This window comes from Schistocerca gregaria, chromosome 3 (genome assembly GCF_023897955.1).
Source record: "Schistocerca gregaria isolate iqSchGreg1 chromosome 3, iqSchGreg1.2, whole genome shotgun sequence".
Taxonomy (NCBI): domain Eukaryota; kingdom Metazoa; phylum Arthropoda; class Insecta; order Orthoptera; family Acrididae; genus Schistocerca; species Schistocerca gregaria.
This window is the reverse complement of record NC_064922.1, coordinates 878,494,485-878,521,775: the sequence shown is the minus strand read 5'-3', so window position 1 is coordinate 878,521,775 and position 27,291 is coordinate 878,494,485. Positions and strand designations below refer to the sequence as shown.

General features: G+C 38.4%; 1 protein-coding gene across 3 annotated transcripts in view; it reads right to left on the bottom strand.

Moving 5' to 3' along the window:
• LOC126354992 (phospholipase D1) overlaps nucleotides 1-27,291 on the bottom strand; it is a 190,620-nt gene that overhangs the window by 107,489 nt on the left and 55,840 nt on the right. For 2 of the 3 annotated variants that reach the window (XM_050005100.1, XM_050005102.1), the window contains 2 exons: nucleotides 25,702-25,853; nucleotides 17,719-17,916 (listed from right to left, as the gene is read on the bottom strand). In XM_050005100.1, coding sequence (XP_049861057.1) covers nucleotides 17,719-17,916; nucleotides 25,702-25,853 — 350 coding nt within the window. The remainder of the gene's footprint in view (nucleotides 1-17,718; nucleotides 17,917-25,701; nucleotides 25,854-27,291) is intronic. The other variant, XM_050005103.1, reaches the window with a different exon arrangement.

Here is a 27,291-nt window from a genome sequence, read left to right as displayed (position 1 = left end):
ATATTAAAATAAACTGCTTCAGAGTCCAAGCATGCTCACAGTGTCAGCTTTGGAGTGGAATGGAATGTTAAGCATCAACAGGGTATACTACTAAGATACTGCTGTATGTCTGGAACAAGTGGAAAGAAAAGTCATAGTACAGTGCCAAGGTGGCATTGGACCACACAATGTGACCACAACACATAATTACCATCCTGCGTGCACGGTCAGAGGACAACTTTGTTCACAGTATTGGCTCAATGTCAGGCCACTGCAACAGTACAATGTGGTATTATTGGGTGATACCTGATGCTACCTGTCCTATACTGATGATCGCAATGTGTTGTAACGTTACCTTGAAATCACACTCTGGCAACCTACGGGACAAATGCTGTGTGCCAGACTTTGGGTCACCATTGGTTACTGAGGACAGTAACTACATAATGTAAGTTTTAGAGCCTCAAGAAATGTTCCTCTACTAAATGTTGTCTTTCAGCAAGACAATGCCAGCCATGTATAATGATGAATGTACAAGTGTTCTTGAAATAGAACAGGCTTCCCTGAGCTGGAGCTTTGCCTGGCAGATCACACTTCTGACCAAGTCTGAGGTAGGGTTGGCTGACAACTATTTCTCATAGTTTTCCAGTAATCCTGTTTTTGGGTTCAGGCACAAGAGGAAAGTAAATATCTCAGCTTGGCAGTGGAAGACTGCAATTTTTACATCAGAGCTGCTATTTTACTTTAATGTGACTCACTTTTAAGTAAATACAATATGTTCACTGAGTGATGTCCAACTATGCAGTGTAATACTGTAAGATCTGCAAAACATGCACTTGTTGTCATTGTCGGTGTCATTGTCAGCGTCACCACCACCACCACCACCACCAAGTTAATCTACCCTGTTGTGCAAGCCTCTTCATCTCTGTGTGCCCCCATTTGAACCTGCTTACTGTAGTCATGCCTTTACTCTCTCTATAATTTCTACCACACATCACCATAACCAGTACAAAATCACACAGATCTTTATCCCTGGCACCTGTTTAAACAGCCTCTCTCAGTCTGCAACTAACAAGTTAACATCTCTCCATTATGAGAGTGCGATCACAAAATTTGTGCATAGCATTCTTCAACATTTCCCTGAAAGAAACAGAAATAACCTCATTGAATATAATCAAGTACCTTTCATTAAAAAATGTGCCACTGCCACAATTACTGTACCCTACATTAATTTGAACATACATATTGCATACAAACCTTGGCCTCGACCCTGAATGGATGTCTTCCATTTTTGGCATTCTAATAAGAAAAGAAAAGCAGACAGTATCTTAAGACATGCAGTCTAAAGAAAGAAGCCGCACACAGATCTGTACCTACATGCAATGAGCTGTCTACCTCCAACACAGCGGTACACAGTTCTAACATCGCTATTTCACAAGTCTTGTGCCATTTGTGGCAAGACAGCCCCCTGCTGAGCTGTAATACTTTGAAGATGTGTTTTGCCAAAAATGGATACAGTAAAATGGGGATGGGTCATTCCATGTCAACCTACATAGGTAAAACCACCTAAATCACAAGGCCTTACAACACTCTGCCAATAGGCGAGTGACGTCCTCTACTTCAGGCATACAGCCAGTGCCACCTACCAGTAGCAGCACGATCTAGAAGCCAGTAGGAATGCTATGTGGAGCCATGTAAACAACTGTTTCAAAGCTGTAGTGTTAGCGAGTTGAATTCCCTTGTGAAATCATTTGCTTTTCTGCTCTTTGAAGTGTGTTCTGCCTGTAACAGTTCAGAAGTGATCATCACAATGGTGAATAAGTGTTGTGTTCTGGGTTGTGATGGTAATTATGCAGAGAAGAAGAAGGTTCACATTTTAAAATTTCCAGCCTTTAACAAGCCACGAGGATGATGAGAGGTGTAAATTTCTAGAAAATTCCCTAAATTGGCTAGACAACTGGAGCTCCATGAATTTGTCAAGTGCTAAACTCAATAAGGAAACACAATCTGCGCTCAAGCATACAACATATGCATAATTAGAACCAAGGATGTATTGTCTGTCAGAACTTAAAATGTCATACTTGCTGCTTGGAAAATTTCAATTTTGGATTGTATCAACGGCTATCTGGATCTGTCTGTGACAAACATTCAGCACAAGAATTGTGTAAATCTGTTGTTTGGACAGGTGTTAATATTTTGCTTAATAACAATTGTGAAATGGAAAAATGATACGGTGCATAGGACATTAAACAAAAGGAAACTGAGAACTGTGTTGGAAGGATGTCTGTGACAAACATTCAGCACACTAATAGTGTAAATTTGTTGTCTGGACAGGTGTTAATATTTTGCTTAAGGGGAGGTTTACTATCTTTTGGTCCAGAAAATCAATTTTTTTAATGTTGCATTTTAGGATCCATAAACGTGTTTAGAATCCACCCCTGAAATGGTTTTTCCGAATACGGAACGGAAGTTTGTGTTATTCACTTTTCAACAAAAAATTCACCTGCCTGAAATTGACCTTTTTCATGCACCAGATTTTTTTCTTTGGAGGACGTGTTATTGTACCGGTGCTTGGGAGGAAACACAATATTCAAATGAAAGTTCGAACGCATGTGTTTGGAAGTTAGTCCGCAAGCATTTGCATTCTGGTGCGAAGACTGTGGAGATTGCGACTTTCCTGGCCGTGAGCAGCTTCAACGAAGGGTATTCAGAAATACTGAAGACCATGATGAAGGACATCACCCAGGGACTCTATTCGAAGCAGTTCACAAGCATTTGGATGACCACCGGATTCAAGCGGCAGGAAACCGCTTGTCAACGGCCGTATGAGTGGCTCTGGACGAGCGCAGGATGGCCCAGATCAAGCTGAACGCTCTCTATGAGGAAGAATAAGGACTAGTTTATGGACCCGGAATAGCAGATTGAACGTATGTTGCATAATATTGCATTTATATTTAGTCAAAACTTCAAACGCGTTTTTTCTCGAAATGACTTTCTTTTTATTGCGTAGTGTGGTAACTTCAAATCTACTGAACCGATTGGCATGATTCTTTGTTTCTGACAAAGCTAACTAAATTGTCTAGGAGTTGTACCACTTTTATTCTGCTCCATCACCTATAAATATTTTTACTTGGCTGACGAAGTTGAAAAATCGATGAAGAAAACCCAATTTTTTTTCAAATGGCCGCCATTTTGTTTCCTATGGTCCAAATAACTTAAGCGAGGCACAACTCTTAAAGAATCTTATCTACTTCGCTAATGTCAATTCAATTTTGATTTTAGACGACACGACTAAGCTGTGACATACCGTACGTGGAGGTCTACATCGAAATTTTGTTTCGTTCCGATGGCACTTCCGCCTTTACTCTTCGACATTTCCGGTCGAAAAAATTCCAGTATGTAGAGGAAATATCAATAAACATTTTGACTAAGTTTGACATTGATATTTGTAACACATCCTGAGAAAAAAATCCTCAAAGAACATGCTTTTTTTGGGCAAAGATAGTAAACCTCCCCTTAAGAGTTTTCTAATTTCTGTTGTTCTTTGGGTGCTGCTTTCCTTAAGAATGAGATATGTGCTATTGCTGACGCTTTTTATACAATTCTTTTGACTCTTATCCTTGACGTGAGGCGATGTGGTTTCGGACAGTATGCAAATGTCAAACGGTGTGGGTGTGAGATGCTGTGAGTGAATTGTTAGGTGGTAAGAGGAAGTGCATCTAATCATAATTGCTTGTCTTGCTCCCCCTATTGTTTTCACTGTCGAATATTTGGTTTCAGATATCCAGCAGGTTATTTACGAGATGTCTATTTTCTATTATTTTTATTTGAGTTTTTCTTTCTGGGCGGACGAGGTGTGTGCTTTTGCTGACACTTGTTATTCCCATACCTTTGACTCTTGTCCTTGATGTGAAGTGTTATAGTGTTAGTTAGTTTCATGTTCCATGGATCATTTTGAACAATAAACCATAATGATTTGGAATGAGTCATTTTAAATTAACATTACAAATTAATTTGTACATATGGCTACATGGTGAAGATTTGTAAGTGTATTTTGCTATGCTAATGTGAAATGAGCTGTTTCATATTCGTGACCTGCAATGATGTCTGTTTTTCTGTGAAATATTCTGCTGGTCATATGCACCACTTTTCATTTTGATATTTGAACTAGTAAATTCCTGGATTCCTAATGTTTTAATATGTACTTTTTCTTAGTTCTGGTGCCTTTTTTGTGCTGCATTGTGTGTTTTACGAATCGGTTACTTATTGTGTGTACTCACCCTAATATTTAGATAAGTCTTTTTCTGCTATATAGCATACCTTATTAATTAAAAAATAAAGCTGTTTGATCCCTCCAACAATCTGCTTGTAGTTTTCCACTGAAAGCAGCACACATTCGTTTCACATTCAAGCTGTAATGATAGCAACTTTACTGTCTCTAAGATGGCTCTCATTCATGTTGCTTATTATCTGCAAAGCATTGTCATTTTGTAGAGTTTTGTGAGAAGTATTTGCATGTCTTTGACCAAGTGCTATGTTAATCCTGTTTTGAAAATTAATTGTATTTGGACAAGGGTGGCATGTTTGTATTTCTTTTACATGTCATGAATTTGGATTGGAACCGATGACCGTAGCAGTCTGGTCCCTTCAATCCCACAAACCAATTTGGATTGTCTCGCTTTTCTTCCTCTATTTGTGTGAAAGTTATTTTTGTGTAGAAATCTGTTAGTGTGATGTGATTTCCCATTTGAACACTTAAATCTATTATCTTCCCTACATATTTTGCTGTGCCCGTAGGCACAATAATTGAGAACATCATTAATATTTAAGATGTTTTGTAGAAGAATCTTTGCTATCTAGAAATGCAAATGTGGAATAGTTTGAGTGGTTATTACCATCTGTCCTTACATGAACTATTAAGAGGCTGTGACATCAGTCATTATGTCTGTGAAACGAACATTGCAAATGAAAACAAGATTACATTCATGATGACTGATACTTCTTAACTCTGTGCAATATTACTGTAAGTGTATTGTAGAATGAATGACTTCATTGTCAGAACAATGCTGGGCTGTTTCATGCAATTCATAGATAATTCTGTAAGTTTTGGTTGTGTTCCTAGGTTCAGTGGGAGTTATCAGTAATCTTTTTTCCATTTTTACTGTTTACAATTTACTTCAAACCATATATTTGAAATATGTTATGGATGTATATTATTATTTGTTGAACATTGTTTAGATGAGTAAGCTGTACATTCTACAATTTTGTTTGTGTCAATGTTACAAGAATAAAACTGTGTCAGTGTAAATAAAAACTTTGGTACAATTGAAGGGGTCACTGGAAGAAAATGCTAGCCATCTATTAAGGATTAAACTGATATCTTTGTCTGTTGTTTCCCAATACCCAACGTTCCAGGAGGTAGTAGTTTCATGTGTACCATCAGAATGCACTGCCTACTCTGTTTATGTCTTTGTCTTTAATATTAATGAAATATATGAAATACAATAACTCAAAATAGGCTGTTGTTAATTAACACTTTCTTCCGCCATCTGCTTCAGTATCTGACATACCTTAAGGGAAGGGGAAAAAAAAAGCTTTAAGTCTCAGTAATGTCATTTCTAACAGCTCGACAGATTGTAGTGCCTGAAATTTTTCAGCATCCAAAGTTGTCTTAAGCGCAAAAAAATTTCATGATTCTACATCTGACACAGCTGAAAACAATAAATGCTTCCCCGTTTTTCCCTGAGATAACAAATCAACTCGCAGTAATTTCATTTATAGTCAAGCTCAATCATCTTCATGTCTTTTACTATCTTAATATTTATTCATTTCTAAAACAGTGTTAGTACAATAATTTGGCGAAAGGCAGGTTTGACGCTAAGTGCCTCGTCTGGATTGCATGACATCATAGTTAAGCTGTGAGGCCTTGTTGTTTAGGTGGCATTGCCTAGGCCTCCCTACTCTACCACCACAGAATTCGGCGATATTTTGTGAGACCATTCACACATTTCCTGATGAGCACTGGTAAAGTTTAGCATTAATTGAAGAAATACTGGCCAAGATATAGTCACTCATTTGACTCCATGTGTGACTTTCTGCAGAGCGAGCACAATTTCCTGGTAAATTTGAGCTATTATATCTCAGGCAACATTTTGTTGAAGGAAATTACAGCTCTAAGTGTTTTCTTAACAATAAAAAATGAAAAGAATTTTACGAGACATATTCAGACAGAAAATGTTAGACAAAATTGCCCAAAGAAATTCAAGAGTTTGTCTTCTTATACCTCAGGGACTGAAGGCATGACAAACATTAAACTTGGTACATAGTAGCCTAACACCACACAGTTCTCAAATATAAAGTTTCATTTATGTACCAGTTTCCAATATAGAATAAATTAAGAGCAAAATTCAAGATTTTTTTAAAATGTGAAAAGTGCACTATTTTCTATGTGATTTAGCAGAAAATTCTGTTCTATAAAACTCTCCAAGCTGGGATCATCAGAAAGACCATGTTTTTAACTGCCTAAAAAGTATATTTGATTATCCAGTGCGAACTAATAATAGATAATATGAATCAAGTTTGGGTGTGAAAATCAAGGCATGAAATAGATGTGAACTTTAGATTCTTATGTCTCATAGAGTAAACATTTGCTGAAAATGAAACTTAATATGCAATAGCACAGAGGCACAAGGATGTAAAACACAAAATTTCATTCATTACTTTCCTATAAATTGCAAAATGGTAAAAAAAATGACAATGATTGTGAGAAGTTGAAAATAGTGTATATTCGACACTTCTGTTAAAAAATACCATTTTCTATTAAAGCTTCAAAACCAGTCTCATTTGAAATAACCTATTTTAAGACTCCCCCCACCCCATAACAATATGTAAAATTTCCAACATGGGTTAACAATACTACATAAATTAAGGCAATCTAGCCAGAAAAATCACATTGTTAATGAAGTTTTAACTTTGGCTTCTTACGTCTTGTCGATTAAAGGCATAATAAACATGAAATTTTGGACAACCGCAACTTAGTAACATATTTTTCCAGTATAAAATATCAATCATGTACTGCTTTAATTTCTACAAAATAAGTTCGAACTTCATTTTTGTAAAAATTATTAGAGTAGATTACATTCAATTTGTGCTAAGAAAATCTGTTTTCTGTAACTGATTCCAAACTAATTACTGCTGGAAATAGCACATTTTCAAGCATTCAGAAAATCATGTTTGATTTTTTAATGTACACTAAAATGACTGGCAAACTTGAGGGAATACACCATGACAACAGGCTATATTGCAACAACCTGTTCTTCATTTTCGGAGCATCTGGTTTTTGTTTTTAAATTGAAAAGTCATCTCTCTCTATCTTGCATTGGTAAATGGTGACATTGTCACTGCTGGTTCAAGAACAGGAACCAGCAAACCCATCGCCAAAACGATCATGCCCGGTAGCTGTGCAATACCAGCCACAAGTGGGTTTCTTTATTGTTTCTTCATTTGTTTCTTAATTTAAGTCCCAAAGCCTCGTAGTTGCACCTGTCTGTTTACAGAGCCATTTGTTAAGAACCGTATCTACGATTGTCACATCTTTAGCAGTATCTCATATACATGGCATGCAAAAATTAATATCAGTTTTGATTTTGAACTTCTCAGTATTGCAGTTTCTATTTTTCGAAATTTTTTGAACCACTTTCTGCTGTTTATTTTCTGGAAATTGATATTGTAAGCCAGGTGGATATAATGAAGGAACAGAGAGAGTGGAAATGAGGTGTTTCACTGATACCCAACAATCGGCCAGTCTTTTGAGGCCATAAAATGAAAGAGCCAGACCACGAGGACGTATAAATTCTATCAGTGCTTCACTTTTTTCCACTGATATGTCAATAATGTTGCAAAGTTCACAAGTTTAAAATCAAAATTGATATTACTTTTTGCCTGCTACCTATGAGAGATACTCTTACACATTTGAGAAATGTACAAATGGCTTTGTAAGCAGACAGATACCACCAGAAGGCTTTACAAGTTAAATTAAGAAACCAAATTAGAGGCTCGGGAACCTGGATGAAGAAACGCACACTTGGCTGGTACTGCACTGCTATTGTGCATTACCCCTACGGCAATGCAGTTGCTGGTTCTTTTTCTTGAACTGGCAGTAACCATTTACCAATTCAATATAATGAGATATGACTTGATAAAAATCACTAGATTGTTGCAATGTAGCCTGTGGTCATGGTATATTCCCTCACATCTGTCTGTCATTTTCAGGTTTTGTTAGACCAATTGCAAAATTGAATGAGATTTTCTGAATGCTTGAAAATGTACTCTTTCCAACTCTGATTAGTCTGAAATAAATACTGCAAAACAGATTTTCTACAAGCAAACTGAATGTGATCTATTTTTTGTAATATTTACGAAAAATCAAGTTTGAACTGATTTCGTAGAAATTAGGAAGCAGTATGTGAATGTTATTTTATATTGCAAAACCTTATGTTACTAAGTCATTGCATCCGAAGTTTTATGTTTATCATGCCTTCAATCAACAAGACATAAGAAACCAAAGTTAAAAGTTTATTTGCAGCATGATTATTCTGGCTAGTTTGTTTCTACATCTACATTCATGTGATTACTCTGCTATTCACAATTAAGTGTCTTGCAGAGGGTTCAATGAAGCACCTTCAAGCTGCCTCTACCGTTCCACTGTTGAATGATGTGTGGGGAAAATGAGCACTTAAATTTTTCTGTGCACGCCCTGATTTCTCTTATTTTATCATGATGATCATTTCTCCCCATGTACGTAGGTGCCAACAGAATGTTTTCACATTTGGAGGAGAAAACTTGTGATTGAAATTTGAAGATCTCGTCGCAACAAAAAAGGTATCATGTCTGTGTCACTATTCCCCCTATTTTGCGATAACACAAAACGAGTCACCCATCTTTGAACTTTTTCAATGTCATCCATCAGTCCCACCTGATGCGGATCCCACACCAATATCTCTACAATAGGGTGGCCGAGTGTGGTGTAAGCAGTCTCTTTAGTAGATCTGTTGCACCTTCTAAGTGTTCTGCCAATGAATCACAGTCTTTGAGTTGCTCTACTCACAACAATATCTACGTGATTGTTCCAATTTAGGTTACTTGTAACTGTAATCCCTAAGTATTTTTGATGACTTTGCAGATTACTGAAAAAAACATGAATGACATTTTGTATTCCACAATTTTGTGCTACCAAGCTATTGGTTATTAACTTTCATGTTCAGCATGCATTTACTCTATGAGATGTAAGAACCCAAAGTTTACATTTTTTTCATGCCACAATTTTTGCACTCAGTTTTGATTCAAATTATCTAATGCTGTTAGTTTGTACTGGATAATCAAATATACTTTTTAGGAGGTCAAAAACATGGAGAGTTTTACAGAACACAGTTTTTTGAAAAATCATGTTGAAATTCATACATTTTGACCTTTCTACAAAATTCAACTTTGTACTTAGTTTATTCAGTATAGGAAAGTGGCTCATAAATGAATCTTTATATTTGAGAACACTGTGTTGTTACGTTACTGCATGCCAAGTTCAAAGTTTTCCATACCTTTAGACCCTGAGATATAAGGAGCCAAACTTTAGAATTTTTTTGGACGACTGTGTCTAAAGTTTTCTGGCTGACCATAACTCTTAACTTTTTTTCATTATTATTTTTAAGACAATGCTTACAGTTGTACAAGGTGACCACATTTCATTTCTTTCAACAAAATATTGCCAACGATATAACAGTCTGAATTTGCCAGAAATTCATGTTGCTTTGTGCAAAGTTGTGCATGGAGTCAAACAAATGATTTTGTTTTGGGCAGTATTGCTTCGACAAATATTAAACTTTACCAATGTTCACCGGGGAATTATGCAAATGTTCACATACAATTTTGCTGAAATCAGTGATGGTCAAGCGGGAAAATGTCCTGAAATCAAGTGATTTGACATGGAAAAACACAAATTAAATATGCACTGAAGATAATGATTGCTACAGCCACCTGCAAAGAAGAGTTACAGAAATTGTAACTTGTCTTTATCTCCTATACTGGGCCCCTCCAGCTAAAATTGAGAGAATCATTAAAAAAAAATCAATCAATCAAAGCCTTCTTTTAACCACTACAAAAAACTAAAGACACACTTAGCTTAGTAAAGGACAAACTGCAACTGCAAATACCTGGCATATGGCACCCCTTGTCAGAGTGGTGCTGCCAGTATATGGAACAAAAACACCACTGTATCTCACAACGCTGCATGGAACACATCAGGCGAATACATCTGGGATGTAAAGGACATATGTTCCAATTTGAGAATTTTGGAAGAGCATCACTGAAGAATCAATTGAGATAAGGCCTTACAACAATCTCTTTAACAGGGACGAATCTTATTAAAGGGGCGATGGCTACCACCCAAGTCCAGCATGGAATCTTGCACTATCAGCTATACAGCAAGACCATACCCAGCAGTTGACACTTTGTGAGCCTGCACAAGACAGACTGTGCCCAGAGTCAAATGGTTGAAATGTGTTCAAGTTAAGACTTTGTATAGAAAGGAAATAATGAAATATGGTCATATTTCTGTCCAATTTCATTTTTGGCACGAACTTTTTCTATAAAACTGATATATAAGTGGCTTCTTAACCACTGGATTTCTAGTGGGTTGCAGTACTGAGGAAGATATTTACACAAATAGCAAGAATGTAGTTAATTAATTAGACAAAAAAATCACTGGATACTGATATATTCTGTGAACTGTCAAAGGTATCACGGTGTGCAAATAATATCATTCAAGTAAATTAGAATATTACAGCATAACTGGAAAGACTGCAAAATGATTCAAATCTTATCTGATGGAAACAAAGGGTGTATGGAAAGACATTTCTTAAGCTATCAGGCATCATCCAGCTGAGAACTAATAGCATGTTGTGTCCCACAAGGTTCCATCTCAAGGACCTAAAATTTTCTTGTGCATTCAATGACCTTTCATCAGTAACATTACTAGATGTCAAGTCTGTTTTGTTTGCAGATGATACAAACGTTGAAATAAAGAGAAAATCAAGTTTAGTTTTACAAAGACCAAATAGTGAAATTTTTATGGATATTAATACGAGGTCTGTTCAAAAATTTCTGGAACATTCGTAATTCCGCGCCAATGGTGTGTTAGAGCGAAATGTGGCTGGCATCCCTGCACACGCATATGTTTAATGTGTAATTGCTGGAAATTTGATTGTTGTATGTCTGTTAATTATTGTTCAGTGCTGTATTGATTAGAGTGTTGTGCCATACAGTTTGCAAATTCTAAGATGGCAAAGTTAGAGGAGCAATGCTTCAGCACTAAATTGTGTGTGAAACTCAAGAAAACCTTCACAGAACACACCAAATGATGCAGGAAGCCTATGGTGATGAGTGCTTAAGCTGTACTCATTGTTACAAAGGGTTCACACAGTTTAAAAATTGCTGGGCAGAAGATATACGGGGTGTTACAAAAAGGTACTGCCAAACTTTCAGGAAACATTCCTCACACACAAATAAAGAAAAGATGTTATGTGGACATGTCTCCGGAAATGCTTAATTTCCATGTTAGAGCTCATTTTAGTTTTGTCAGTATGTACTGTACTTCCTCGATTCACTGCCAGTTGGCCCAATTGAAGGAAGGTAATGTTGACTTCGGTGCTTGTGTTGGCATGCGATTCATTGCTCTACAGTACTATCATCAAGCACATCAGTGCGTAGCATCAACAGGCTAGTTATCACGAACGTGGTTTTGCAGTCAGTGCAATGTTTACAAATGCGGAGTCAGCAGATGCCCATTTGATGTATGGATTAGCATGGGGCAATAGCCGTGGCACGGTACATTTGTATCGAGACAGATTTCAAGAACGAAGGTGTCCCGACAGGAAGATGTTAGAAGCAATTGATTGGCGTCTTAGGGAGCACGGAACATTCCAGCCTATGACTCGCGACTGGGAAAGACCTAGAACCATGAGGACACCTGCAATGGACAAGGCAATTCTTTGTGCAGTTGACGATAACCCTAATGTCAGCGTCAGAGAAGTTGCTGCCGTACAAGGTAACGTTGACCACGTCACTGTATGGAGAGAACTATGGGAGACGGGAGAACCAGTTGTTTCCGTACCATGTACAGCGTGTGCAAGCACTATCAGCAGCTGATTGGCCTCCACGGGTACACTTCTGCGAATGGTTCATCCAATGTGTCAATTCTCATTTCAGTGCAAAAGTTCTCTTTACGGATGAGGCTTCATTCCAACGTGATCAAATTGTAAATTTTCACAATCAACATGTGTGGGCTGATGAGAATCCGCATGCAATTGTGCAATCAACACAGATTTTCTGTGAACGTTTGGACAGGCATTGTTGGTGAGGTCTTGATTAGGCCCCATGTTCTTCCACCTACGCTCAATGGAGCATGTTATCATGATTTCATACGGGATACTCTACCTGTGCTGCTAGAACATGTGCCTTTGCAAGTATGACACAACATGTGGTTCATGCACGATGGAGCTCCTGCACATTTCAGTCAAAGTGTTTGTACGCTTCTCAACAACAGATTCGATGACCGATGGATTGGTAGAGGTGGACCAATTCCATGACCTCCATGCTCTCCTGACCTCAACCCTCATGACTTTCATTTATGGGAGCATTTGAAAGCTCTTGTCTACGCAACCCTGGTACCAAATGTAGAGACTCTTCGTGCTCATATTGTGGATGGCTGTGATACAATACGCCATTCTCCAGGGCTGCATCAGCGCATCAGGGATTCCATGCGACGAAAGGTGGATGCATGTATCCTCGCTAACGGAGGACATTTTGAACATTTCCTGTAACAAAGTGTTACAGTTCTGTTGCTGTGTGTTTCCATTCCACAATTAATGTGATTTGAAGAGAAGTAATAAAATGAGCTCTAACATGGAAAGTTCTGGACACATGTCCACATAACATATTTTATTTCTTTGTGTGTGAGGAATGTTTCCTGAAAGTTTGGTCATACCTTTCTGTAACACCCTGTAGATAAGACTCCTTCAGGATGCCTTTCAGTGTCTAGTAATGATGCTCATGTCAGGAACATCAACGAAATTCTGCATGCCAAATCGGAGATTGACTGTCTGAGAGATTGCAGAAGAATGTAACATTTCAGTTGGATCATGTTATAAAATCCTGACACAGTATCTTAGAATGCATCACGTTGCAGCCAAATTTGTCCCACGACTCATGAATCCATGAGTCATGGCCAGAAAGACCTTTGCCTAGCAATCTGTGAAGAGCTTTAGGATTGTGCAAATGAGAACGAGATGTTTCTTAAGAAAGCGATAACTGGTGATGAGATGTGGGTCTATCGTTATGTCGCTGAGACCAAGATACAGTCTACACTATGGATCAGGAAAGGTCATCCAAGACCAAAAAGAGCTCGTCAGGTCAAATGTTAAAGCAATGCTGACAGTTTTTGTTGACTTTGAAGGATTAGTTCATAATGAATTCATACCGATGGTACTTTCAACACCTTCAAGAAAGTAAGAGAAGGAAATGGTAAGGAATGTCATGAGAAAATTCATGGCCCCTACATCTGATAACGCACCCACACATTCATCCCTGCCAGTGTGTGACTATTGCTCAAAAAATGAAACCATTGTGCTGCCTCATCCTCCATACTCTCCAGACCTGGCCCCTGTGCTATTTTTTTAATTATTTCCAAAGTTGAAAACCCCACTGAAAGCATGAAGATTTGCAACAATAGACGAGATAAAAGAAAACTTACAGACAGTGCTTTGTGTGATCCAGTAAGAGGCATACCAAGACTGCTTCCGGAAGTGGAAATGGCATTGGGAGTGGTGTATCATTTGTGGAGGAGAGTATTTCACAGGAAATCATGCGCAATAAATAAAAGGTAGGTGTAGAAAAGTGATCACAGTTCCAGAATACTTCGAGCAGACCTCGTAAATGGTTCCCTGACAATTCTTTGTCATTAAACTTTGAAAAGTCTTGCTATTTGTTGTGCAAAACTTTTAAGACATGACCCCTAGTATACCTGTAAAATATGTTGACAAGCAGACTGAAGACATTGAGTGCATTAAGTTCTTGGAATTACAACTTGATATCTAATTAAAGTGGGAGGAGCAAATCACAGAAATGCTAAAGTGCCTAAACAAATCTTTAGGCAAAAAGTCACACCTCCCCACAGTTTTTTGAAGAGCCTGCTTGAGGAATATTCCTTTACCAAAAATATTTTGGTAATAGAAGGTGAAATAAAATAAACAAAAGAAATGGTTTACATTAATGTTTATTTTCATTTTCTTTGTTTCCTTTCTATGAACCAGTTCATACCACCACATTTTATCATCTTCATCATCATCATCCTAATCATAACCATAAGACACATCATCATCATCATCATCATCATCATCATCATCGAGTATAATCTTCATCTTTATTTGTAAGCCCAATGTCATTTCTTCTTTTCTGGCACTCCTTCTATATTACATCTCATTCTGAATCAAGTGTAGCATTGGATATGCAGCAGTTTTTGAATCCTTTTACCATAGATTCGCTCCAGAGTCTGTCCCAGACAGCTAGAATCCATTGGCCCAGCATTGATATTGAAGGTTTATTTACCTTTCCCATGGAGTAACAGCACTGTCTCCTTGACACCACTCACTGTAAAAGTTACCACAGATGAGCTTTAAGAAAGCCCATTCACAAAAGAGCCCAACACTTGAATTTTTGGTGTCATGCTACAAGGAATTGTTATCAGGTTGATATCTGATCCTTACCATCTGGGGCAAGATGCCGCATGAAACAACCCACCACCAGCATTTCTCTTCTATTGTGCAAAGACCCTTGTATTCTATTACAAACAATCTCCAATGTCTATCATATTGTCATTTGTCATTTATCTGTTTTCTTGGTATTTAAAGGTAACTCCTGCAGGTATTTTCACTGACAGATCTTCTTATAGCAACATTTTTAACCTCCTTCATTCAAAGGCATATCAAAATAAACAGATATCTGGTCAGGTTTGCCCATTTGGCCTAGCAGTCATAACAATTTCTCAAACTGATTACATGACACTGATACACACACACAGTTTTTCTCTCAAAAATCTGAGTAAGTCACTGAGCTAGTGTCATTTGGCATCATAATGTAAGATTTGCCTATTCATCATCCTCATGCATCAGCCAGTAGTTACTTTTAATTCCATGACACATGCAGTTGGAAAATTATTCTATACCTAGCACCTTCATTCAGGTAATTTCTCAACTAATCAGGAAGTCTTCATTACATTTCTCTCAAACATACTGTACAACCTGCTGCTCTAGTTAACGAAACCTACCCTGGTTCAGTCCCCTGAAAGTTTGGCATGTAGAACTGGTGTGTTCTTTTGTTTATTCTTCCTCTGAAGCCACCTAGGAACATTCACTTCTATGATACTAAATTTTCTTACTCCTGCACAGCTTTTTGTGGTTTCTGCTTCATGAATCACTATTTATTTAAAAGTAGAGTTGTGCTGTCTGCATGAACAAAATGTGAATTACCTGAACTCTTAGAACTATATTTCACAACATAGTCATGGGTATGACTTGCATCCATTATTGATTGCTACAGTTTACAGTTCTTATAGAAGTGACAATGTAAATGAACTAAATGTCAACAATATATTGTCCCCTCTGCTTCCTGTGGATGAACTGGCAGAAATGATGCCACTCCAGGTTAACAATGTTGCCGACTTACAAAATAACCAGTGCAGTAGTGTAGTAGAAGGTTTAGCACCATAGTTGAAGCTCACGTTTCATTTGTTGCGCCAACTGATCTCCTGCAGACATGTATACTATTTTTGATTGTTTCTCAAATTTTAAAGTCACTTCAATTCCAACAAAATGTAGACATTGGTGAACTACAATTTGTAATTTCATCTGTTATCTATTAATTTTTATCACGTAGCACAAATGTGTATATATAAATGAGCAACTGATTTAAATGGCTCAAAGGCTCCTTACAACTGCGCAAGAGACATTATTCCTGACTCGTGATATAAAGTCTCTGTGGATATAATGTGGAACATTATGTGTACAGTGGACTGATTTGCTTCTGAGCGAGAATTGCGGATAGTAGGATCACAGTGGAATTGTAATTACTGGCATTGTTGTAAGCTGTCATTTTGAATACTGAATGTAATTTGATGAATTGTGCTGACATTTCATCTCATATAAGAGGATGAAGTACCCTGAAATGTAGCTAGGAAGATAATTTATGGAAAAATATAATTCCGTGAATGGGAAAGGTGCGCTCAATTCTTTGGTTATTTTAATTTCTCCCTTGTCTGTAGCTTGGAACATTATTTGTTGTGTCATAACTTGTTGGGAGCTTTGCATCCTGGGAAATCAGTAGAGCCTGCACCACAGTTGTCTATGCTCTATTTTAAGAGCTTAAATTCTGGCCTTTATCGAAATGGATACACAACTTGGACACCGATATCCACACTGCAGAGTATGTCATAGCACCAAAGACAGCTTCCCCATGGCATACAATTGTGCCTTTGATTATTTTAAGAATTTTCAGAGTCAACGATCGTCGGACTTCTGCAAAGCTACAGAGATTTTATTCCAGATGCTGATATCGACAATGAGCATCAGCCAGAGTATGATAATGAACTGTAACTTTTAATCATTTTGTTTTATATACTTGAGAATTAAAAATAGTAACAAAATTTCTACCTGGACGTGTGGGAGATAACTGTGTAAAAATATTGGGAAAGTGACTTCTCTTGCCCGAAAGTTGCCGTTCAAGTAACTAGATATTATTCAATCATAATAATTTAACTTCAGATTTCATGGGGAGGGAAGTTAAATGTTTAAGCATGATACATGTTTATCCAAATCCAAGGTACACTGATACATTCCAATAGTTGGCAGCCTTACAATATGTGTTGCCCATTCTAAACTTACTTCCTCATTTTCATCCTAATGCTCAACCTAGCTAGTGCCACTGTTCTCCATCCCATCCTTACGAATTCTTCAAATTAAATTTGTGTGTGACCTCAACTTCCAAAGCTTCATCTATAGAGGAAGATGACTTCATAATTCCTGATTGTCAAATTTGTGGAAAAACCTCGTCTTACAGTCTGGTAGATGTAGTATTAAATTCCTATGTGAAACTTCTCATAAATAATACATATCTCTTCTCATGGAATGAACTTCTTAGTCGGACTGACTGATGTGTATATTATTAATAATGTAAAATAATGTTTTATGTAAAATACGGCTTTTGCACGTCTTCAATGCAGTAAAGCGATCAATGTAAACAAACACTGGATACTTATTTTCTCTGTGAGACTACAATAGTGTAAGAATTAGCATATACACCTCAGTTTATTGTAGCTTTATGTGCTTTGTGGCATGTTTGCTATTACTTTTTAAATGAAAAGGTGTTTAACATATTTTACTTATTCCACATCCATGAGTACAATTTCACTTGTGATCTGTGGAAGGGGCATTAGTGTATCTCTTTTGTAAATATATATTATGTATTCTTGTTTTATGACAAGTTCTACATCCTTGAGACTCTATGGAACAAATAGTACATCTAATCTAATCACCTATTCTTTAAGTGTTATGCTCCATCCTGAAATATGCATCACATTCAAGAAATTGAGAAGGTAGATTTACAAACTAAGCAAATTTTTATTAAATTGTCAATATTAACCTTGACAAGTTGAATATATGCATTCCATGGTTGAGTCCCGTAGCGTAAATACCAGATGAAACTTCAAAGCCAGAGTCAAAAAGCATCACACATTTCACACGGCCATCTTTAGGCCTTATGTAGCCTAGGTAGGTGTCTTTCACAAACAGCCAGCGTTGCCTCCATGATGCACAAATGTCACCACAGAAGAAGGAACATCTGTAATAATAATAATAATAATAATAATAATAATAATAATAATAATAATAATAATAATAATAATAATGGCCGAAGGATTACAGTTTACAGACAATATGATTACAGTTCTATGACAATGTTCCTTGACCCCACCAACCTAATAAAAGGCTAAAAGGCTAAAACAGTTATGGAAGAAACAAGGTCTTCCAGGCAGAAGATTCATAATAGTAAAAGTGAGAAGGTCAAAACATAATAAATGGCAATTGGATCAGTTACAGTAAAATAAGGTGAGACAAATAAACAGGTAGGTAGAGCCAGGTGTGTGTCCTCTGGGGCTTACCATATAATGGAGGGTGTCCCTTCCACAGCCATCCCACCCCTGAACCATTATAACGAAAGTGGTACAGATTGGAACGGACCACTACCCTTCAGAAAACATTAAAAATCTGTTTAACTGTTCTTTTGTTATCAGCTGGTATCAAGGATAAGGAATCCTCAAGGTCTTGCCTTCACCTGGCGGAGGAAGTAGAATTGAGGGCCCACTGGACTCTGCATGCAGTGGGAGACAGCCAACCTTCGACCACCCTGCCCTAGAAGTAGTTTCAAATATTATATCTGAGAGAGAGAGAGAAAAGTTTCTCAGTGAAAATGAAGAACTAAATTAAACTATTTGTATGTCTCCAATATCGGAGGCAATAAATCTGGAAGACCATACTCAGCACGGAGAGCCAGGAGGAGGGGACATTCTACCCGGATGTGAGCTACTGTCTGTAAGGCTCTGCAATCACATGGGGGTGGCTCATTATGTAAGATAAAACTCTAGGTTAATCTGGTATGAACAGTGCAGAGGTGACACAGTAAGGTAGAATCTTCCTGGGGGGCAATGGCACGAGCAGCACCCTACAGAAGTAGTTTCCATGACAGCACAGCATTTATCAGACGAGGCAATGACCCACCAGTGTTCAATCTCCAAAAGAGGAGAAATCTTGTTTGCATTCACAAATTTGCACCTGGGACCATCGAAACAAATGTTTGGCAAGTAATTGGTTCTATAGCCAATGGTCGGCCAGTATTCCCTGAAATATCTGCATGAATTAGGACCCAGAGACACTGAGCAGCCAGTACAACCGAGGTCAGAGAGGAGATGATGGTGAATAGTAGATCTCTCAGAGTGATAAGAGTAACATCATCGACAGCCTGGAGATTGATCACTGAATTACTAAAAATTAAAACATGGTTGAAGAAGATCTATTTAATAGACGGTAGTGCTCCACTGTAAAAAACACTGCATATTTCTGGCAGAAAATGTTATTTCTGACCAGTGTGAAATGTGTAAGTAGATCCCACCCTATATGTGGTTTTACAGTCGTCAATGTAAAAGAAGGTAGCACCCTCATGCTCCTAAAGAACTGAGAGAAACAGATGCTGAATGGTCATGAGGGAGACAAACTTTAGGTTCCTGAAACTGATTGATCCTCATATGCAGCCTGAATACTAACCAGGGTGTGGGAGTATTGTGAAAAGTAAGAAGTGCATTCTGATGGGGTTATGCAGAGAGTCTGGCAGAGGCATCGGGGCACATCCCAACTGGTAATTCTACAAGGCAGTGTGTGTCAGAGGGTGAATGCCCCTTGTATGCAAAACCAATCTGAAAAGTTGGATGATCAGCAAATTGTTGGATGGTGATTGCATCTGAGCTCCAGAGTTGGTACCATCGTAACTGAAGAGGCATGATCCCTGCTTCAGTGATGGAAACTATGGAATTGGTCCCTGATGTTGGACTGGGTCAAATAATTTCAAAGTCGAAGGTTCCACTGAGCCTTAAACCTGACAAGCATAGTCCAGTCGGAGCAAGATCACAGCCCAGTGAATGCAGAGTACAACAGCATAATTCACACCCAAACTGAGCCATACATACTCCACAAATTGAGTCATATGTACTCTGGGAAGACATACGCCTGAAGTGCTGGCATTTAAAGCACTGAATTAGGAGTTGGAAGTACGGTTTCACATCACACTGGTAAATTATTATTTTGACCTTTCCTGAAATTGAATACCTCTCAAAAGTCAGGATAAATGCTCCAGTGTCAATCTCATTGTCTAGCGGGGCTCAAAGTATGTGATGCATGAAGTTTATCTCTACCTTCTCCAAATGTTCATGTAGTACTTCATCCATCTGCAGTGACATGTCATTAGTGGAAAATTAAACCTGCACTACGTTTACATTCTTATGGGGTGTTATGGTGAAAGCTGCAGCACCAAATTGTTTCCAAGAGAGCAACACTCTGGACTGGGTATGAATTTTTCACCTTAAGGTGGAACCACTTCATAATTTATTAAGGGAAGAGTGTTTGCCAAACACATTTACAATATTTTCCACAAAAAAACATTATTTTAGTAAAGAAGTCTCACCTGCCCCCCCCCCTCCCCCCCCCCCCCCCCCCCAATACGTTCAAATGCAAACCAGGAACTGAGGAGAGAGAATGTCTGCAAGTTGCTTGATTTTGCTTTCCTCTCACAGTGTCGCCAAGGAGGGAAATTTTATATGGTTATAACAATCTGTACTGAATTGTAGTTTGTCTGAAGAGCCTGCCAGAGCCTTGTGGCTAGTGGCTGCTAACTTAGGTCTTTTTGTCAAACATTGGAAAATCCAGAGTGGAATAATGACAATATTGTGAAAAGGATAGTTACTACTCACCATATAGCATTGATGCTGAGCTTCAGATCCACACAACAAAAATACTGTCAAACAAAGCTTTCAGCCAAACAGGTCTTCATCAGAACACACACACACACACACACACACACACACACACACACACACACACACACACACGACCACAGTCTCTGGCTGCCAAGTCCAGACTCTGAACTTTGGTCTTGGGATCTCCACAATATGGTGAGTAGTAACTATTCTTTTCATATTAAGTCTTTCTGTGATGTCCAAGACTAGTGATGGTGCCAGCTGTGCTAAACAAGTGTTCTCCTCACACGTGCCACCTTGCCAGATTAAAGCCTACCTGCCTTGATGGCCAGTGCCCGGAGTCCCAGTGTTCTCAGACAGACAGGCACCTACTCAATGGCATGTGTAAGGTGAAAGGTCGGCATCAATAGTGCAATCCCAGCGTGGTCAAGGAGCTATCCCCTTGCAGGTAGCTGGAGTCCTCCTTGCATCAACTGATTACCATGATAGAGACTGGGCAAGCTTCCCTGCATGGCCTGAACTTCTATAAACAATTTTGATAAGGTGCACACCACATCCAGGTGTGGTGACCAAACATAACTTCATCAAAATATATGGTGTAAAATAATGGGACAAAGTGGAAGAACTATAATCTACCTGCTACAAACGAGCTAGATTGTCAGCAGGTAATCTGTCCTAGACAATATGTCTGAGAAAAGATACAGCCAAAGAGTAAAATTGCAGCACAGGAAGGCAAGAAGTTATGCAATAGCTTGAGGAGGGGAGGGGAACTACTGAGTAGAATCAACAATTTGACTGGAGAAAACGGAAAAACAGCAAGCAATGCTCACTGTAACTGACAAACAATGTAGCAAATATTCAGAGGCATTCTGACATCATTCTAAAAGTGAAGACACATGCTGATATAGTCTGAAAACGTGTTGCAAGGATATGTACCAAAAATTCATAATATAAAAGGGTCATCTGTGATACCTTTCATTACACTAGAAAGGAAGGTGCCAAGAAGCTATTTTAAACTCATAAAAAGTGCATATGGCAAGGAATGGCTGGCACAAATGGATAGCTATCTCAAAAAGAACAACATAAGCAAGTTCCTACCAGATCTTTAAAACCAAGCTTTCTGAATGCAGAGTACTGACACAAAGGTTTAAAGATGAATTAGAAGAATAAACTGAATAATAATGATAACTGTAAGACTTGGTTGTTATTTAAAAAAAAAGTTTCTAAACTGCAATGAGCACAAAAAGAACTTAATGAAGCAGTAAAATGAGGCATAAGGGCCAGAGTCTATGCCACTACACAAAAATAGAACCATATAAAATATTTTATCGCCGAAGAACAATTGGGTGACACAAATTTGTTTCAAACATTTCAAGCTGGTATTTCTAATGTGGCAGAGTGATTTCACCAGCTACATAAATTATGGTACACTAAGAGGGTTTACAATTATTAGGAATTCTTTGTGTAAACACAGGAGAATGGACTAGAATGATTAACAGAGGCACAACACTCCTGCCAGAAGTATTTTAGACCCTCTTCAGTGAACCACAGAGTGGCATAAAGGGCATCACATAGAAAATTCATCAAATAAAGCTGGTTTCAAAAACACTACCAGTTTTCAAACAGATTCTGAATTCAACAGAAAATCAGAAACAATATAATTCAAAACACAGTATTTGTAGATTTCACCAAATAAGAACTTCAATTCATGGAGAGACATACATTAAAAGAGGACAGTGGTGTACATAATGGATCACAAAACCTCACCTGGAGGATAGGATTCCATGAAGCAGAAGTAAGATTATCTTTGTTGCTGTTGTCTTCAGTCCTGAGACTGGTTTGATGCAGCTCTCCATGCTACTCTATCCTGTGCAAGCTGCTTCATCTCCCAGTACCTACTACAACCTACATCCTTCTGAATCTGCTTAGTGTACTCATCTCTCGGTCTCCCTCTACGATTTTTACCCTCCACACTGCCCTCCAATGCTAAATGTGTGATCCCTTGATGCCTCAAAACATGTCCTACCAACCGAACCCTTCTTCTAGTCAAGTTGTGCCACAAACTTCTCTTCTCCCCAATCCTATTCAATACCTCCTCATTAGTTACGTGATCTACCCACCTTATCTTCAGTATTCTTCTGTAGCACCACATTTCGAAAGCTTCTATTCTCTTCTTGTCCAAACTAGTTATCGTCCATGTTTCACTTCCATACATGGCTACACTCCAAACAAATATTTTCAGAAATGACTTCCTGACACTTAAATCCATATTCGATGTTAACAAATTTCTTTTCTTCAGAAACTCTTTCCTTGCCATTGCCAGTCTACATTTTATATCCTCTACTTCGACCATCATCAGTTATTTTACTTCCTAAATAGCAAAACTCCTTTACTACTTTAAGTGTCTCATTTCCTAGTCTAATTCCCTCAGCATCACCCGATTTAATTTGACTACATTCCATTATCCTCGTTTTGCTTTTGTTGATGTTCATCTTATATCCTCCTTTCAAGACACTGTCCATTCCGTTCAACTGCTCTTCCAAGTCCTTTGCCGTCTCTGACAGAATTACAATGTCATCGACGAACCTCAAAGTTTTTACTTCGTCTCCATGAATTTTAATACCTACTCCAAATTTTTCTTTTGTTTCCTTTACTGCTTGCTCAATATACAGATTGAATAACATCGGGGAGAGGCTACAACCCTGTCTCACTCCTTTCCCAACCACTGCTTCCCTTTCATGCCCCTCGACTCTTATTCATGCCATCTGGTTTCTGTACAAATTATAAATAGCCTTTCGCTCCCTGTATTTTACCCCTGCCACCTTTAGAATTTGAAAAAGAGTATTCCAATCAACATTGTCAAAAGCTTTCTCTAAGTCTACAAATGCTAGAAACGTAGGTTTGCCTTTTCTTAATCTTTCTTCTAAGATAAGTCGTAAGGTCAGTATTGCCTCACGTGTTCCAACATTTCGACGGAATCCAAACTGATCCTCCCCGAGGTCCGCATCTACCAGTTTTTCCATTCGTCTGTAAAGAATTCGCATTAGTATTTTGCAGCTGTGACTTATTAAACTGATAGTTCGGTAATTTTCACATCTGTCAACACCTGCTTTCTTTGGGATTGGAATTATTATATTCTTCTTGAAGTCTGAGGGTATTTCGCCTGTCTCATACATCTTGCTCACCAGATGGTAGAGCTTTGTCAGGACTGGCTCTCCCAAGGCCGGCAGTAGTTCCAATGGAATGTTGTCTACTCCGGGGACCTTGTTTCGACTCAGGTCTTTCAGTGCTCTGTCAAACTCTTCACGCAGTATCGTATCTCCCATTTCGTCTTCATCTACATCCTCTTCTATTTCCATAATATTGTCCTCAAGTACATCACCCTTGTATAAACCTTCTATATACTCCTTCCACCTTTCTGCCTTCCCTTCTCTGCTTAGAACTGGGTTGCCATCTGAGCTCTTGATATTCATACACGTGGTTCTCTTCTCTCCAAAGGTCTCTTTAATTTTCCTGTAGGCAGTATCTATCTTACCCCTAGTGAGATAAGCTTCTACATCCTTACATTTGTCCTCTAGCCATCCCTGCTTAGCCATTTTGCACTTCCTGTCGATCTCAGTTTTGAGACGTTCGTTTTCCTTTTTGCCTGCTTCATTTACTGCATTTTTATATTTTCTCCTTTCATCAATTAAATTCAATATTTCTTCTGTTACCCAAGGATTTCTAGCAGCCCTCGTCTTTTTACCTCCTTTATCCTCTGCTGCCTTCACTATTTCATCCCTCAGAGCTACCAATTCTTCTTCTACTGTATTTCTTTCCCCTATTCCTGTCAATTGTTCCCTTATGCTCTCCCTGAAACTCTGTACAACCTCTGGTTCTTTCAGTTTCAATTTAAAACCTGGTTCCTAAATCTCTGTCTTACCATTATATAATCTATCTGATACCTTTTAGTATCTCCAGGGTTCTTCCACGTATACAACCTTCTTTCATGATTCTTAAACCAAGTGTTACCTATGATTAAGTTGTGCTCTGTACAAAATTCTACTAGGCGGCTTCCTCTTTCATTTCTTAGCCCCAATCCATATTCACCTACTATGTTTCCTTCTCTCCCTTTTCCTACACTCGAATTCCAGTCACCCATTACTATTAAATTTTCGTCTCCCTTCACTATCTGAATAATTTCTTTTATTTCATCGCACATTTCTTCAATTTCTTCGTCATCTGCAGAGCTAGTTGGCATATAAACTTGTACTACTGTAGTAGGTGTGGGCTTCGTATCTATCTTTGCCACAATAATGCGTTCACTATGCTGTTTGTAGTAGCTTACCCGCATTCCTATTTTCCTATTCATTATTAAACATACTCCTGCATTACCCCTATTTGATTTTGTGTTTATAACCCTGTAGTCACCTGACCAGAAGTCTTGTTCCTCCTGCCACCAAACTTCACTAATTCCCACTATATCTAACTTTAACTTATGCATTTCCCTTTTTAAATTTTCTAACCTACCTGCCCGATTAAGGGATCTGACATTCCACACTCCGATCCGTAGAACGCCAGTTTTCTTTCTTCTGATAACGACATCCTCCTGAGTAGTCCCCGCCCGGAGATCAGAATGGGGGACTATTTTACCTCCGGAATATTTTACCCAAGAGGATGCCATCATCATTTAATCATACAGTAATTCTGTAAGGAAATAGAGCATTATAAATATGGTTTAGCCAAAGGTTATTAGTGAAAGAAGTGCAGATAAGAGTGCTAGAAACCGGAAAGGAATGGAGCAAGCCTGGGACAGTTAAACTGTCTGCATGTTCCCAGATGAAGTGGTAGTTGCACAGATCATCATCAAATAAGTAACAAAGTGAAACAACATACTTAAATAAACGGCTAACATATAGTGTTTGGAAAAAGAGATTCACAATAAGCTTCTGTCGACTCGACTTCAGGTACGCTTTACATGTGTGTTTGGTAGTGAAGTACTATCCCACATACTGTCAATTTATCTGAGGTTTTTTAGCTCTCACTGTCTCAGTTCACTCACTGAAAATAAAAAGAATGAGATGGGCATTGATGCAACAAACAGGACAAGTAAGGTTACTTACCGAACACACACAGCGCATCTGCCCACACCGAAGCAGTCACATCCTGCACGGGCAAGCTGGGTGCTCCCCGTTCTCTTCAGCACCATTCCTTCCTTGCCCTTTAAGCCCAATTCCCTAACAAATGAGAGGTGACTCACTTCTAGGAAATATGCCTAAAATGTAAGTGATTGAAACATGTAACGAAAAATCCAGCAATTAGTATTATTAATATACAGAAAAATCATACATGGTCCTGGCAGAAACATAATAGAATGCTTGCCAGTCTTTGGCTTCCATTGCTGCACATACCAGAGGTGCTACATGGGAAAATTCAGTGGCAGTGATGTGGCACTGCAATTCCTCCATTTATGGCAATGCATTGTATCAGTTATGAGCCACAATTATCACACAAATATGTCAGCATTTGCATGTCTTAACAGTGATTATTTTGAATTAACCGCCTGTGGAGTTCATATCAATATGCTTGTGGCCTAGTAACCATAATCACGGAAGGGAGATTGTCAGGTTTTCTTGTTCTTGGGCTACAGAAAGATTGGGGCCACAGAAAGCTCTGGGAACTGCAGACTGTGTGACAACTGTATCCACAAGAAATGCTGTCCTCATAATTTAATGATTACTTCATACACAACTAAGTAAGACAGACCAAAACGAAATCCCCATGTGGATGTACCTCACAGTCATAACACAGGAAGCTTATATTTGATTCATCACCTCTCTCGTATTCCGAACTTTATTGCATTTGCAACAGCCATTATGTAGAATTTCAAGAGTTGGTATGTAACAGGGACATAAGTAACCAGAAGAATCAGAAAGCCAAATGGAAAGAAGAGGAAGACTTTTCACTAAGTGACTATAGTGTGATTATGTCATCAGCAAATGATGCCATAGGTATTGGAATGATTTTGAGCAAAAAAAAATTTAAGCTGCGAATGACTTAATTATGTCTGGTATAGTAAAGAAACAACTTCAGCTGATATATTCAGCCGTGAAAATGAACCAATGTTAAAGGCCAATACTCAAACTAGAAATTTGTGTTTCAAATACAACGTACCAAAATAAGAGAAAATTTCTTACCAAACAAGATGATAATGCATACTAAGGAGACTACAGTCCCCAGACAGCCACTGAACACATTGCATACAACATTAGATTGTACAATTGGGGATGTATAACACCATAAACATGTTTGTCTGTTACAGTGCATCTACATCTACATACATACTCCGCAAGCCACCTGATGGTGTGTGGCGGAGGGTACCCTGAGTACCTCTATCGGTTCTCCCTTCTATTCCAGTCTCGTATTGTTTGTGGAAAGAAGGATTGTCGGTATGCTTCTGTGTGGGCTCTAATCTCTCTGATTTTATCCTCATGGTCTCTTCGCGAGATATACGTAGGAGGGAGCAATATACTGCTTGACTCTCCGGTGAAGGTATGTTCTCGAAACTTTAACAAAAGCCCGTACCGAGCTACTGAGCCTCTCTCCTGCGGAATCTTCCACTGGAGTTTATCTATCATCTTCGTAACGCTTTCGCGATTACTAAATGATCCTGTAACGAAGCGCGCTTCTCTCCATTCGATCTTCTCTATCTC